The 14,930-nt window shown below is 53.7% G+C and overlaps 1 protein-coding gene across 1 annotated transcript in view; it reads right to left on the bottom strand.

The window, feature by feature from the left end:
* The window catches only part of Ephrin (ephrin), a 42,907-nt gene extending 29,876 nt beyond the window's left edge, over positions 1–13,031 (bottom strand). The window contains exon 1 of the mRNA XM_017899247.1: positions 12,854–13,031. Within this exon, the coding sequence (XP_017754736.1) occupies positions 12,854–12,972 (119 nt within the window). The 5' untranslated portion in view covers positions 12,973–13,031. The remainder of the gene's footprint in view (positions 1–12,853) is intronic.
* Between the last annotated feature and the right edge of the window lie 1,899 nt (positions 13,032–14,930).

Raw genomic sequence — 14,930 nt, 5'->3', positions numbered from 1 at the left:
CTTCGAGGAACCTGGCAACCCGGGGTGGACGGAATGGGGTGTTTCAGGATACCCGGTCCGTTCCGATCTCTCTCGTTCTCTCCTCCTGCGTCACGGTTTCGTTGCTTCGGAGCACCCATTAATCCTCTTCTGTCGGGTGAAACTCCGAAATTAAAAAAAAATATACGCGTAGATATGTATGAAGGAGGATCTCCGGGCAGGGAAACGGTCGGACACGGGGAGGAGGCAAGGGATCCAGGTAGGCCGTTCCGAGGCGATCCCTTTTTCTGACTTCGAATCGTGGAATTTGTTATACCCCATTGAATCGCGTTAAACCTTTCTCGAAACGAGTGGCCCCGACCGCGCGCGTCGCTCGGAATAACCTTTACGCGCGATCCCCGTGCGCTTCCTGACAAAAGAGTCGCTCGTCGGGAGCTCGGCGTCATTAGCGAGAAATGCATCGCTCGAAGGTCGCGATCAGCCGCGGTCGTCGCGACGTACCGTGTTTATTCGTCGATCCGTGGTTCGTTACACCGTCGACGAACAAATCGATACGAGATATCGAAAGGTCGCGGCGAGGAGGAATTCTCGGGAAAAGGATACGCGGTGACTAGGTAAACGCGTGTAAAAAGGAGTGGCAACGCGCACGACGCGGGGCCATGGGACGAAAACGCAGCAGCAGGTAGCCCGGTCCAGGTGTTATGTTGCCGTATCCTAGGTTTCTACGTCTTTGTTTTAAAACCTCCTATCGTATTACGCTAGTAGATTCCTTAGATCAGCGATCAGATTGTTCCGACTCGGAGCACATGGCGCCCGCCTGTACGCGCGCACCTCACGAAATTTTCGGAGACGCAGGGGAACAAACGTTTTTTGGTAGATGCTTGGCCGAGATAAACGAAGCGAGACGGCCTCCGCTAAGACAAAAGCTTCCCGTCGGGTATTTCCATTGTCTTACACCGCCGCGAGCAGCTTAGAAACTCGCGATTAGTCCGTTGGCAAATAATCCCGTAGGCGCACGGCGCCTCTACCGAGCTGCAAAATCCACGCGGCCCTCTATTCGTACAAATACACCGAATCTCGTGTCAACACGTCGATCCATTAGCGAGAAAATTCATGGCTGTTTAGGGTGTGTCCACGTGAATCCACGTAGCCGTGAGGCCGCGCCATTAGCGCGGATCCGAGAGACACGACCACGAGTACCGGTTTTGTGTACGTCGTCAGATAACTCTGTTAGATTTCTTTGTCTCGTCGAGAAACAGATAAGGGAATATGGAATCTAACACGATGATTAGAATGGACGACGAGAGGCCCCTAGAACAATGGACGGGGTAAAGAAACTCCGGGAAACGCGATGCTCGCCGAGGAGATTAGACGCGTACAAAGTCCGACCCCGGGTATGGGAAGGAAAATCCTCGGCTTTTCGGAATTCACGGACGAAGAAGGGGGGAGTGGGGGAGGGGAAAACGATGTACTTTCGAACAGGTAAATAGAGGGGTGGAGATACGTGGACGAAGATAAACAAGGATTCGTCGAATCGCGGGAGCGTAGGGTTTCGAGGTATTTCGAATCGAGCGAATTCTACGGAAACGCGTTAAAGTCTCGCGATGCTATCTTTTCGCGCGTATTCGGTTTCACTTTAAGGATTCTCCGGGGATCTCGGGATGTCTCGTTTTCGGAATTAATCGACCACTCGAATTTGCCCCTTTCGCGCGAATTTCTCCGACTCGTGGCTTCGGCACCCGGTAGAAAACACTCGTCGTCTCGATGGACACTCGCGTCGTCATTGTAGCGAGAATCTCGGGGAACAAGGCGGATCGAAGCGAACAAAGAGCGCGCGTGGATCATCAAGGATCGTCGGAGGTCCTTCGTTAACGAATAACAGTACTCGCATGCTGTCGGACGGTCGTTGTATCTAATGGAAATTCAGAATCCTGTTTTCCAGAGGCGACGTGCAACGGGATCGTGGAGGAAAACATCGCGAAACGCGCGACGAGATAGGATCGAGCGATCGTTTCGGGTGTATCGAACGACGGCGGCGTCTCTCGGAAAGGTAACCGCGGCCGGCTGCTCGAGGTGGATCGATTAACGAGGGCCGATAACGGGGATGATTACTTCATTACGCGATGCCGCTTACCGTCCGTTAACGCGAAAGTCGTACCGTTCGTCGAAGGTATGTCGAGGACTCCGAGGCGGAACAAGAGTGAACGCCAGCAGCAACGGCAGCAAGGGAGTGCGCGCACGCTCTCAGGGAGCAAGGATTTAGTGCAACCGGGTCCTTGAAAGAGTCGTAAACGAGCGGAGCCAGCGGTTTCCGGTCGGCTCCACAGATGGCGCCGGCTGTATCGTTAAGCAGCGCACCGCGCGAGCCTCACCGAGGTTCGAAGACCTTTCCAGTCGTTCCATCCACTTCGGGAATTATCCCGGGTCTCTGTCAGTTTCTAACGCGTTTCTCGCCGCTAGTTTTAGTTTCCTTTCCTTTGACTAACGCCGAATTTTATACGCTCGAAAGTCACCAGGATTTCTCCAGTCGATCGGTACGATTGATAGTTGAACGAAAAGTCTTTCTTTTCTCTTTTAAAGATTCCCTTCGGAAATACGATTTACGATTTACGTCGAAATAGCTAGATAACGGTAACTCGCGTTTGGATAAAGGACGGAAGAAGAAAAGAGGGTTGGTGGGATTAGCGAAACTAGGCACCTGGTAACGCGGGACGAGCAATTTTAAAACGCGCTAGGGAGATATCGCACTGCGCATGCTCGCGCAGTGGCGTACAGACGCCACTGGTGTCTCCGATTCGAAAAGTAAACCGAATGGGAATCCGAAAGCTCGGAATATCTAGTCTCTAGCCATCGATCGGCGTCGATGCTAGATTCTATTCGTATCTATGTCGCATGCATTCCCTTCTACGAAGTCTATAAAAGAATCGGTTTGCCGACCCGGCAAAAATAGCCACGTAAGTTCACATTTAACTCGGAGTAAGTATTACTTATGAACCGCGGTAACGTTAAACGAGACCGACTCCGTGGAATCCGTCACAGGGCTATATCTGTCACGGTTCGATCGCTCGGCAAAGACCAGCCTTCGACATTTTTCTCACGTGAAACTAGGGCTTAACGGACATTTCTCTGGAAACAATTCACGGAAAGAATCAATCGGGCGTATTACTAGCATCTGCAGGAAATTCGTAGCCGCGGGACGCGTTTCGAGACACGCGCAACCGCCGAGAGACCAGGAAGCCCGTTTACACGACGACGAAGACGACGAAGAGGACGAAGACGACGGGAACGGCCACGATGGTCGAGGCGAACGGTCGGAGCGGTGGCCATGTAAATGTAACATCGTTGCGTGGCATGGCCGCGTGTACGCAGGGAAACACGCACGCACACGGTGCCGCGTACATCCCCGCGTGGACGTGAATGCACCGCTCATTACGGGATAATGGGTTATTTCGATCCTCCTCGAATTACCGAGTCGACAATGAGGGATTCGATTCGAAAAAGCCTCGCTGCTCCCTCTCTCGCTCCTTTCGGCCTGACGGAGCCGCGAGCCCTTTCAGGGTTCCAGCACAGCGAGCGATGGATTGGAAGCGAGATGGCGTAAAGAAAAAAAAGGACGAGCAAATGAAAAGGGGAGGAGAGAAAGAGAGGACGACGACGAGGAAGAAGACGACGACGACGACGACGAGTGGCAGTAGTGGTAGAGAGAAAGAGAGAGGGAGAGAGAGAGCTCGGACGAAACGGGCCGAAAGAAAGGCACGAAGAGTTTTGGCCGGTGGCTCGAAAACCGAGGAGACAAATGAGGACGAGCGAGCGAGGATACGTGGTCGTGTGGAAGGGACCGAGAAGAGGCTGTTCCTCTCTCGTTCTCGTCTTCCTTCGTCTCCTCCGTCCTCCTTTTTCTCGGCGTGTCCGCCGTCTCTTCTTCACGGAACGCGCACCGCAGGACCTCGAGGTGCAATCTCCTGCACGGTTTCGCAGGCGAAACGTGCACTTATACGCACTCTCGTCATGCACTCGTCCGTCTCTCTTTCTCTCCGGCGCGACATGCAAACGTACTCGTGTCTTTCCGCAACACCGCCTCTCTTTTATTCGAGCCACGGAAATCATCGACAGTTCGACGACTCTCTTCTTCCTGGTGTGACGGGGCGGAAATCGACATTCTCCGGGTCCTCTCGCCACTCGTCTCTCTCTCTCTCTCTCTCTCTCTCTCTCTCTCTCGACGTTCTTTCGACACCGCGTGTCTTCGAGACTGTGGAAACGGCGGGGTTCGATCGCCGATGCGAGAGTAACGGGGTTCCTGCTTTGAGACGTAGGAAATGGGCAAAGTGTACGGTTAACGCGTTTACCATCGCTTTCACGCGCTGCGCACCCATCATCATCTTCGTCATCGTCGTCGTCGTCGTCGTCGTCGTCTCTTCTTTTCCAGAAGATAATTGGATCGCGTAGAACGTTTGGGAAATTAGCGGTGGAAAAAGGAAAAAAATGGAAAGGAACCGGGAAGCGGCGAACGGCCGTTGTTCTTGCCGAATTCGCGAAGCGGAGACCGTTATGTATTTAAAAATTCATCCTCGAACGTTGCACCGGCCCGCGAAGCGTGATGTTTCATGACCGGACAGCTTTTCATCCTCGGCCCTAACACTCCGTCAATTACGATCGATAATTGAGCCGCTATAGCCGCGCTCGGGGCCCCATTAAAATGCGTTAAAATTCTCGGGAAACGATGGGACTACAAGGCTCCTGGCAGAGACAAAAAATGAAGGCGTCGATTACGAGCTAATTGGGCCAACGCGAGACTCCTTGCCCGCGAGTTCCCGTGGGAATGAAATTATTCCTTCGTTCGGCGCGCACCTACGGCGAACAAACGCGCTCGTCCGCACGCAACCCACACAGAGCCACGCGTCTACCCGCGTGTGGAACGCGTGTGCACACACGCTGCTGCGGTCCGCAATTATTTTAAGTGTATAGCGATATCCGAGCAGCTATTAATGACGTTCCTCCGCAGATGGAATCGCGTGCTGACCACGGATAACGCGTCCCACAGTGTATACACGTAGGCGCGAATTAATTGGCGTAATAATGATCATTACGCTGCACCGTCTACAATCAAACGATACACTTTTTCTGCAGCCCGGCCTATGTAACGCAGTCCTCGCCAACGCTCGCGCCACCTGCTGAGCCGTGGAAATTCGCATCGCGCCTATCCGTTTGCCCTTTCGGCCACCTATGGCAACCTATGGGGAACGCCGCGATTCGCGACGCCCTATCCACTGACCTACGCGCGCCACCACTGTCGGCGTCGTCTCGGCAAAAATCGAACGCGTGGGTAACGAAATATCGTTCACGCTCCGTGCAGGATCACTGCTATCTGTCCACGCACGATACGCGATTAGTTCCTAAGTCTGATATACGACCCTCGCTCCCCCCATCGATCGTCCACCCTTGCGCGAGTGTTTCGCCAAATATATTAATTTCCATAGCCGAGAAAATTGATTCGACCACCCTCCCTCGACTGGGATTCGTCAAGCGTGTCTCGAAAGATACCTCGAGAATGAAATTCTCGGTAATCCTCCCGCAGTCTACGAATCTCGTTTGCCTATATACCTATATTACGCGTACCTTCCCCATGGAAAGTTGGGGGCAGACCACGGAATTCGCCCCGATAGAATTTTCCGGACGTGCCTGTAACCGACGACGACCTCGTCGGCCGTCGTCCATCTGCGGTGACAGAACGCGCCGCACGAGGAATTAGGCGGGACATAAATTCCGGTGGAACGCGCGCGTTTTATGGATTACCGTGTCGTACACGGGCCCTGTGAGAAAACACGTAATCGCGTGTAAGTCCTAACCGCAACGTTGCCCCGGCTTTTACCCCCCGACAGGCGAGGGTGCCCTTCCCTATTACCGGGGCATGGACCAGACACGCAAAGAGAGAGAGGCACGCAGGGTTTTTGTAACAGGAAACAGCTGCCGTTCGGAAAGGACACTTTTCCGACGATTTTACCGGGGTCCCCCCCTTTTCGTTTCGATGCCCTCCACCTCGCTCCTCCTCCTACCCTCGTTCTCCATTGGACGTGTTTTCTCGACGCGTCTGGTTTCCAGTTTCCAGGCGATCCGTAGCTATTGGCCCAGCCACAGGCTCCGTTCGCGCTTAATTAACCGTAACGCGGTCCTCGTAGCTCGTAACGCCCCGACGTACGCTTTTTCTCCCTTACGCCGGTGACTCTGGAGTGTAAGGCACCGTATTGTTGCCGTAGCAGGAAGCGGGAGGAGAGAGAGCGCACCGGTTGCACGGGACACGCCGAGTAATGATGTACACGCGTGCTTACGCTAATAATGATCTTTTGTTTCTCGGCCTCTTTGCGGATTTTTACAGAAGATATTTAATACTGATAACGCCGGGATTTATTGCCAGCCGCCAGACTCCGCTGGAGATAAACGTGCCTCTCGGAGCAGTCTCTCTCTCTCTCTCTTTTTCTCTCTCCCTTTCCCTCTTTCCTCGAGCTACCAACAAACGGTGGGGCTAGAGACGAAGGGCGAGAGAGAGAGAGATAGAGAGAGAGAGAGAGAGAGGGAGAGGGAGAGAGGAACTTTTTCACCGGTTCGAGTGGTTTGGCCGGTAAACGCTAACGACGAAGAAAACGGAATATTCCTCTCGCTTATGGTTCCTCCGATATCGAGAGATACGGCCACGGGGATTATCGGCGTAACTCGCGTTAAATTAATGGTACCGAGTGCCGTACATCCAGTTAACTCGTATACAAGCGGAGCCGGGACGACAGGAAGCGGGCGGAGCACGGATCGCCACTTGGACGCGTTGCACACGCATGTACGCGCGCCGAGGAACGCCTCGCGAACGATTCCGGCTTTTTTTGCGGGCCCCTTTTATTGGCTAATTAAGCGCAATGATTCCCTCTCGTCCAGGCGGTCGCGTTATAAAAGCGACAATCGTCCCATCGTGGAAAGTAAATCACGCGAAAGTGGATGTACTTATAGGCTCGTAAATCAGTCCCCGTTGGACTTTTCGCAGTCAGCGCGTACCGAGTCGCGCCGTTTTCGCGCTTTTTCGCGCGGCCACCGGTCGCGAACCTCGCGGATTCACCGGTGGCCGACCGTGAGCGTGCAATCGCGAGAGGAACACCGGGCACTCTCTCTCTCTCTCTCTCTCTCTCTCTCTGTGATCTGACCAAGTCGCGGAACGCGAAACACGTGGTAACAGGAAGAAGGCGTCCCGCGAGTTCATGGAGATATTTACGCGCTGTCCGCGCACTCGTAAACGTCACCGGCGTGTCTCGCGACTCGTTTTTCTCGGATAGACCGGCGTTGACGTGACGCCACTACGGCCCGTTAGCCTTTAACGATGAATAATTAATTTGCGGCTCGTTAAGCGACGCTCCAGCATCCTCCGTGTTAGGTCGGCGCGATTTAAAGCTCCGCGCAGTCGCTCGATTTCATCGCGACGTTTCCCGCGAATCCCGAATCGTTTTATCCTTTTTACAATTACCCTAATGACAGGATTGTAACGCGCTTCCGTTTATCGTGTTTTTATCCTCGCCTTTTTATCATTACCCTTTCGGATCCCCTGTATTTATCGGGCGAAACGGCCCAACGAACGTCGGCATACACGCGATCTTATACGTCGTTATCTCCCCCGGATCCGCGAGACGTTTTCAATTTTCCTGAACGAAGGGCGTCGCTTTAACCAGAGGAGAACCGATGATTTCAGGCAGGCGGTACTAGCAAATGTACGAGATTTCACACTGTTCGTAATGATACTTTGCCGAGCGAGCTATTTGCAGTGCACCATTTCACTTCCGTGCAATTTGCCCTCGGCCAAGTGCCTCGTCGTTTATTTTCCACCTCGTCGTGATTAAACGGACCTTCCATTTTTCCGCCGCCAAGGCCACGTAATTTTTCCCCTTCTCCCTTTTCCTCCGGTTTCCGTTTTCCACGAATCGGCTAGTCCGTCGGAGGACTCGCGATTTCTTCCAAGCCTTTCGACCGATCGCGTACGATTCCGCGCGGCGTTTCCGTTCGATCCGCGAGCGCGTCGTGACGAAGAAGCGTATCTTTGTTTCCGCGTGATCCGCGGCGGTAACGGCGTGTCGGCCGTTTGGTTATTTCCATGAATCGGGCAGCGAATTCTCCATCTTCGGTACAGAGGGTACTAGTTTCCTCCGGGGAAACCACTGATTTGTGGCCGCTGCAAATCGATGTTGCCTTAATACTCGGAGCTATAAAGCGCCAGGGAACGGAGCTACCGGGAGAGGATAATAGGAACCTCCGGTGGTTTTCAAAAACGAGCTTCTCGCGCCGCGTGTACACCGGCAATTTAATAACGGTACCGAGGCCGTGTTAAAGTGTAACGGTTTATGAAATCTATACCGGCCGAAATTAAGATTTTCGGCGCGACGTGCCCGGGCGCACTCTAATTTCGGCCCGAGCGTCGTTAACGCTCCACTTGCTAAAACCCTCATTTTCCCGCAATTAGCAATTTATTCCACGAGTACTATACTTTGCGAGGAGCCGCGTCGATCTCGCGATCGACGAGGAATGCGTCCGGGGGGGACGAGATCCGGCGAAATGGTTCGCGCCTGTCGCCGACGTTACGGTTAACGGAGTAAAACCGGATGGCCGGGAATTACATCGATTCCAAGGAAACGAGAGGATGCGCGATCGAGGCTGCTCGATATCCACGGGATACTACCGACCGAAAGTGTTACAACCGTTCGCTACTCAGCCATTCATTAGGTTCACCTCGTGTCCGTCGTTATACGTGACTTAGCGTACGGCATAATTGGACTCGCGTTAGAGTCACGGAGATTTCGCGACACTGGTTTCCCGGCTTCTCGGAAGATCGCTCGTACAGTGTCAACCAGTTTTTATTGACCTCGGTATTTCGACCCGTGTCGCGAGATTACGCTCGTTCGAGCTGTTCGTTCGCGCGCGTTAAAAATAACGGACGAGCGAGTGGAACAGGTAACTCCGTGGAAACGTTCCCTTATCGAACGTCCCGTGTATCCGTGTCTTTTTTCTCCCTCGCGCGGAGTGTAACGCGACGAGAAAATAATACCGCGCCGTGCTCGTCGCGTTGCACCATTTCCGCTTTGCTTCAGACGCCAGACGCGATGAGTATCGTCGTTTCGACGTCGCGGGAACGCCACCGTGGTGGATGCCTTTGACGAGAGCTCAAACGAGTTTCATAAGTATCCCGTTAGGGAGACGCGTAATCGTCTTTGAAATATACGCGATATCGACGCTGTTATCGCGAAATATTAGCTACAATTGGATACTTTGTCAGCACGTTGGCTCTCGGGCGAGGATTAATGACGTGGCCGGTCAAAAATACGACAGGCCGTGTTACGCGTGCGTGCGAAACAAGTAGAATACGAAACCGTAAGCGCACGATAACCAGAAATACTTATTGCATGGACCGTTCCATGCCTTCCTGAACCCGATAGAATCGTCTAGCCGTGCGCGCGCGCTCTCTCTCGAGAGAGCAGAGAGTTCAATAATCTGCCGCGGCAGATCTTCTTGTCCGGCATTGAAGTCTCCAGCGGCGCTGCAGCATCTGCTGCCGCGATCGTGCCTCTGTCGTCGTTATTTCGCCAACAACATCGTGATCGTTTAAAATTCTTCTTTAAATCAATTATCTCCACCGAGTCGCCTCGGTAATCGATCGCACGACGTTTCGGTTCTATTGCTACGTTATTAAAAAAAAAAAAAAAAAAAAAAAAAAAAAAAAAAGAAAAAAGGAAAAACATTAACCGAGACGTCTCGCTACATTTTTCACGAACGTCACGCGGCTCGAACGTGCCCGACACGTCGAAGCATAGCGGTGCGATCGTTTTTAATACGTTCCAGCGTGGTTACAAAGAGAGATTCTCCCCAGTCGAAAACACAACGAGGTAGTAAACGTCAGTCGTGGCGTACTTTAGCCCGCCAGTAGAGAATACGCCTCCCACCGTAACCCGTGGAAACAGATTTATGATAATCAAGGAGCCACTGGTCTTCATGCCTCGCTGACAGCTTTTTTCTCCCTGCGTGCACACTTCTCTCTCTCTCTCTCTCTCGTTCTCTCGCCCTCTCCTCTCTCACCTGGCCGCGTCGCCGCTTTTTTACGCCCAGTTCCATAAAGCGAATTTCGATTTTCCAATAAGCCGTCGAGATTTACAGCCTCCGTGGTCTCGCGCGCGCGCTCGCGCCCTCTCGCGCTCCGAGACCAACACGCTTCTCTTTCCTGCTGTATTTTTTCCCTCATTTTTCTCTCTTTCTCCATACCTTCCCGTTTTCTTTTTGCTCGCTATATACGTGTTACTTCCTTTTCGATTTTTTTTCCCGCGCGGGACGTGTTTTTTACTGCCCTTCGTACGTCCCACGAAGAAGACAGTCTGACAACGTCCTTCTCCTTCGCGAAATGGATTCTCACACGTACGCGCACGCACACGGCGCAACGGCCACCTCGTCCCGGCTGTAAGTAATGCATGCGCGACTTCAAACCGATCGTCAAAGTCAGCCGGACGTCGGGGCCTTATACGAGAGAGGAGAATAGGGTGCCCGGATTTCGTTGTGCGCGCCGTGCACACGCACACGCGAGGCAACCTCGATCATACTCGCGCGCTGTCCCGAGCGCATCGTGCGCGATAAAAAGTTATGCAACTTTTCCCAAATATCCGGGGCGATACCTTCGGGACGCTCCTTAAAATTTCGCTCTTCGCTCGCGATCGCGATTTAACGAGATACTTTACGGCGCGATTTCGACCGGCAGCCTTTTTCCATCGCTCGATCGAGCGTCCGCTAATTTTTCTCCAACTTGGACTACTCTGGAGACCTTGAGTCGGCTGGTCGGGGCAAAAATTTCGAGTTTTACGAGCGTTCTTTCTCGGATCGAATTAGCTGGCGGGATGTGCACCGGCGACGATGGCGATCGAGAAAACGATCGGGCAAGAAACCCCGGACGATCGAGAAAATTACGAGGCTGGCAAGTTTTTCACCGTCGTTCACAGAGTGGCAAACCGGGCGAAGCGGTGAAGGGAAACGCAGTGATAGAGAGAAAGAGAGAAAGAGAGAGAAAGGAAAAAATAAGGGGAAAAAGGAAGAGGGAAAGAAACCATAACTCGTCGATTATAACGTTGACGCGAGTCGCGAGCCTGTTCTCGTATCGCGTGGATTTACGCGTTCGTCTCGGCGGAGGATACTAAAAAGTAGCGCGAACTACGCAAATTGCCGCGCAAACTCGCAAAAGAAATTGCTCGACTAACAAGCCGCTTATAAGGACACCGCTTCCTCGGTGTAACGAGAAAAAAACGACAGCGTTACGAGCCTCTTACGTGCTCGATTCGTCGATGCTGTGTACACCGTGTGACACGGTAGCCAGCACGAATTTCCACGCGGGATCTAGTCGAGATTGACACGCGAATTTCGGCAGGTTCTCACACACGGCGAACGTGACCTTTTTTGTCGTGGTTTCGCACGTGAATCGACCGAGGCCTCGGAACGGCAGAAAAATACCGTGACAAATTAGATTAACCACGTAATGTGGATTTAATTGGCGGTGTGGTGAATCGGGTCTGCCGCTTCGGTTTGACGAGCGCCACACTGATTTCGCTCGTCGCCCGAGCAGGAAGCGAGCAAGAGAACGCGCTTATAGATTTTTTTTCCAAGATAAAGTAACGAGCCTCGTTACGCCGTCAGATTTGCGCGTTTCGCGTGAAACCACGGTGATGCGCGATACGTAACGCGTCATGCGGAATTTTCATGAGCGTTATACGCTTTGCGTTAACGCCCTCTTTCGTTCTTTCTTCTCCTTTCTCCCCCTCTTATTGGCGCCCTTTCTATCCACCCTTTGTCTTACGCTCGTGTCCTAGTTAACCCATCGCGGTCGATCGTTTCTCGCGAATTCGGGAAACGACACTTGGACGGAGATTTAGGCGCGCCCGTCGCGATTTTTCTCCCAGCGAAACGGAACCGCGCGGTAAAGAATGGCGCAGGTGAAACGAAAAAAGGGAAAGAATGCACCTTCGGTAGAGATATTCGTCGAGACAAATATTCGAATAAAAATTCCCACACATGGCGGCGCAGCGAGTTAAGCGAACGCGTTAACCTATTGCCCTATAATATACAGTCACACTCGCACCGCAAATTATGGTCTAAACGCGGCTTAATATATCTCGACATTTTTCACCTGTCACGGTGTTCGAGCAGTTATACAGCCAACTCCGGCGCACGCAACCATTAAAAGAAACCGTATGGCAACGGTTGGAAGTACGCGGAGAATATGGGTGTCTCGAGCGAAGAACGGAAGAAGGAAGCTGACACTCGTGGACGAAATTTTACAAGCAGTTAGGCGAACCTTAAGCATCCCCCCATCGGACAGGAAATTGATCGGTCGCGAGGCAGGACGAGAGCAATTTCCCTTGCTCCCTGGAAATCGCCGTTTCTTTGCTTTTATCGCCGACGATTTGGACCACGTCGACGCGCTACGTCGAGACGATCCCCGCGGCGCGGTCCATTTCGCGAGCGCATTAAAGCGCGCGCGACGTCGCGATGCACCCCTGTAATTTTGGCAGACGCGATACCGCGGCATCGACGCGATAAAAGCTCCGCCGGAAGCGGAGGGTCGTTACTCAAAAGCCACGACGCCGCGAGAAATCGATTTCCCGGCGAGCACCACCGGTGCTTCGAGACGCTTTGGCACGCGTGCCAGAGCGTGTACGCGTATTTCCGCCAAACTTGGTCGGAACCGATCTCGCTCCATCTCCGCTCCCCATTTACCTATCCTCCAACCACCGTCTGCTCGTGTGTCTCGCGGAAATATGGTCACACGTGGCGCGCACGATTTTCCTCGCGCGAGACGAAAATCTCGGGGGACACTTACATGGAATTGGTGGTGTTCCAATACATGCTGATCGTCTTGGCGCAGTTGCTCACAGTGGAGAGTAGAACCGTTTGCAGGCAGACGAAGAACACCAAAGTTACAAAGGACGTGGAAACCATGGTAACAACGTGGACGAACGAGCAGCGCGCACCGCGTCACCACTGCTCACCGAGATACAACGATCAACGAACAAACGACGACAACAACCAGAACAACAACAACTACGACGATGACGACACCTGCACCTTTCTTGCCGTCGTCCACAACCACCTTCCACCACCGTTGCACCCACACCGCATCCACACTTCACTGAACCTCGCTAGATCGGTTCTCTTTTCTTTCTCCCCTTTCTCTTCTCCCTCTCTCGCTCTCTTCCTCTGTCCCAGCTCGAACAACGAAACAACGGGACTCGCGTATCCTCGTTGGGCCCGCGATTATCCGCGAAGCATTCCCCGCGAGTGTCCGTCGAACTTGCGACGAACCGTATTCCGTCCAAGCCGTACTCCGTACGCTCCTCTCGTCTCGCGGTGTCTCGGATCGGGTAGCGTCTAACGGATCGAGAATCGTGCAACGTCGACACGACGAATGGCGAAATCCTCGGCGATCGGCGACCAGTCGTTAGAACCGTTGATATTCCTCCGGTGTTCGGCTGCTTCCAACGGTGTCCACCGAGGTACGCGTTCCATGGGTCCACCCCGTGTTACTCTCACCTGGAGCGCACCTTGCTAGCCCTCTCATTGGTCTAAGTTTGCCGGAACCCGGTGCACGCGACCACGAACCGCCGGTGAAAGATTCCTTCCGATGGCTGGGACGAACAGGTGACGCATCGGAGGGACGATCTTTCGAAAAATCCGTCGATCGATCCGACGAGAGTGGTTCGTCGTTCACGGATCGAAGGGTATCCGACGCTCGGCGACGGGATCACGCGAATCACCGCAGTACCGTGGACCTGCTCAGCATCTCACCGCACCGATCCCTTTTCCACGGATCGACGGGAACAGCGATGTCGGGATGGAACCGAGATCGTTTCACAGAGGAAAAAGAAAAGAAACGATCGCAGGTTTCTCTCACCACTGATCGAATCGGAAACTTTCGAGACTCTCGAGACACTGTTTAGCAATAACGACGATAAAAGCACCAGTCTCCTTCGCGATGATCCTGATGGCTATCAGGAGCGAGGAACAAGAAACCCTGACGTCGTCGACGACGACGACGACGACGATTGTTTCGGATATCACTGCGTAATCTCACGGGACCGGGACAAGAATCCCAGCGTAAACGGAGCGGTACCCTTCTCGCCCGGAGCACACCCCCGTATACTTTCTCACGCACTTGCGATTCGCACGGATCGCGTATAGCCAGCCGAACGGAGCATCTCTTTCACTGTCCACCACGCGAACGGATCTCCACGACGAAGATCGGATCGGAGCGATGTATCGGTCTGCCCGTATTATCCAGCGGGTCGATAAAACACTGAGAAAACTGCCTCTTGGTTTAACTCTCGGCCCGGTATGACCGTGTGTAGGCGCGCGTTACCCGGTCGTAGAGCGTCGAGAAGAATAGTTAAGAGTCACGAGCTGCGTCGAGACGAGTCCCGTGAACGCAGAGAGAACGGTACCTTCCTGCTCGGTGTCGCGGACGCGTCTGTCGGCCGAGCGGACTGTCGCGGCCGTTCGTCTCGCGTCGGCAGACTCGAACGGCGACCGGGGGTGTCGGGGAGGGCCGAGCTGCGGCGGAAACGCACGAAGCCCGAGGACCCTCGTTCCCTCCGTGGCTGGCCGACGACGTGTCTTGCCTTGGTCCGCGACTACGCGGTATTACGCCGCCTGCTCGCGAGACGCGAGTTTCCGAGTGGCTCTCCCTGGTCTCGCGCGTTCCCGTCGCTTTGCTTCGTTTCGAAGCTCGGTTCGAAGCTCGAGAGTGCGCCGGATACGACAAGTGTCGTCGGTACGGTGCGGTGGCGTAGCGTGGCGCGACTCGACGCGACTCGACGCGACTCGACGCGACGCGACGCGACTTGACGCGACTTGACGCGAGATCCTCGTTTCTCGCACACGGTGGAATCGTCGCGCCGTCA

The sequence above is a fragment of the Eufriesea mexicana genome, unplaced genomic scaffold (assembly GCF_001483705.2).
Source record: "Eufriesea mexicana isolate 0111107269 unplaced genomic scaffold, ASM148370v2 scaffold798, whole genome shotgun sequence".
NCBI lineage: Eukaryota > Metazoa > Arthropoda > Insecta > Hymenoptera > Apidae > Eufriesea > Eufriesea mexicana.
This window is presented reverse-complemented; position numbering and strand designations above follow the sequence as displayed.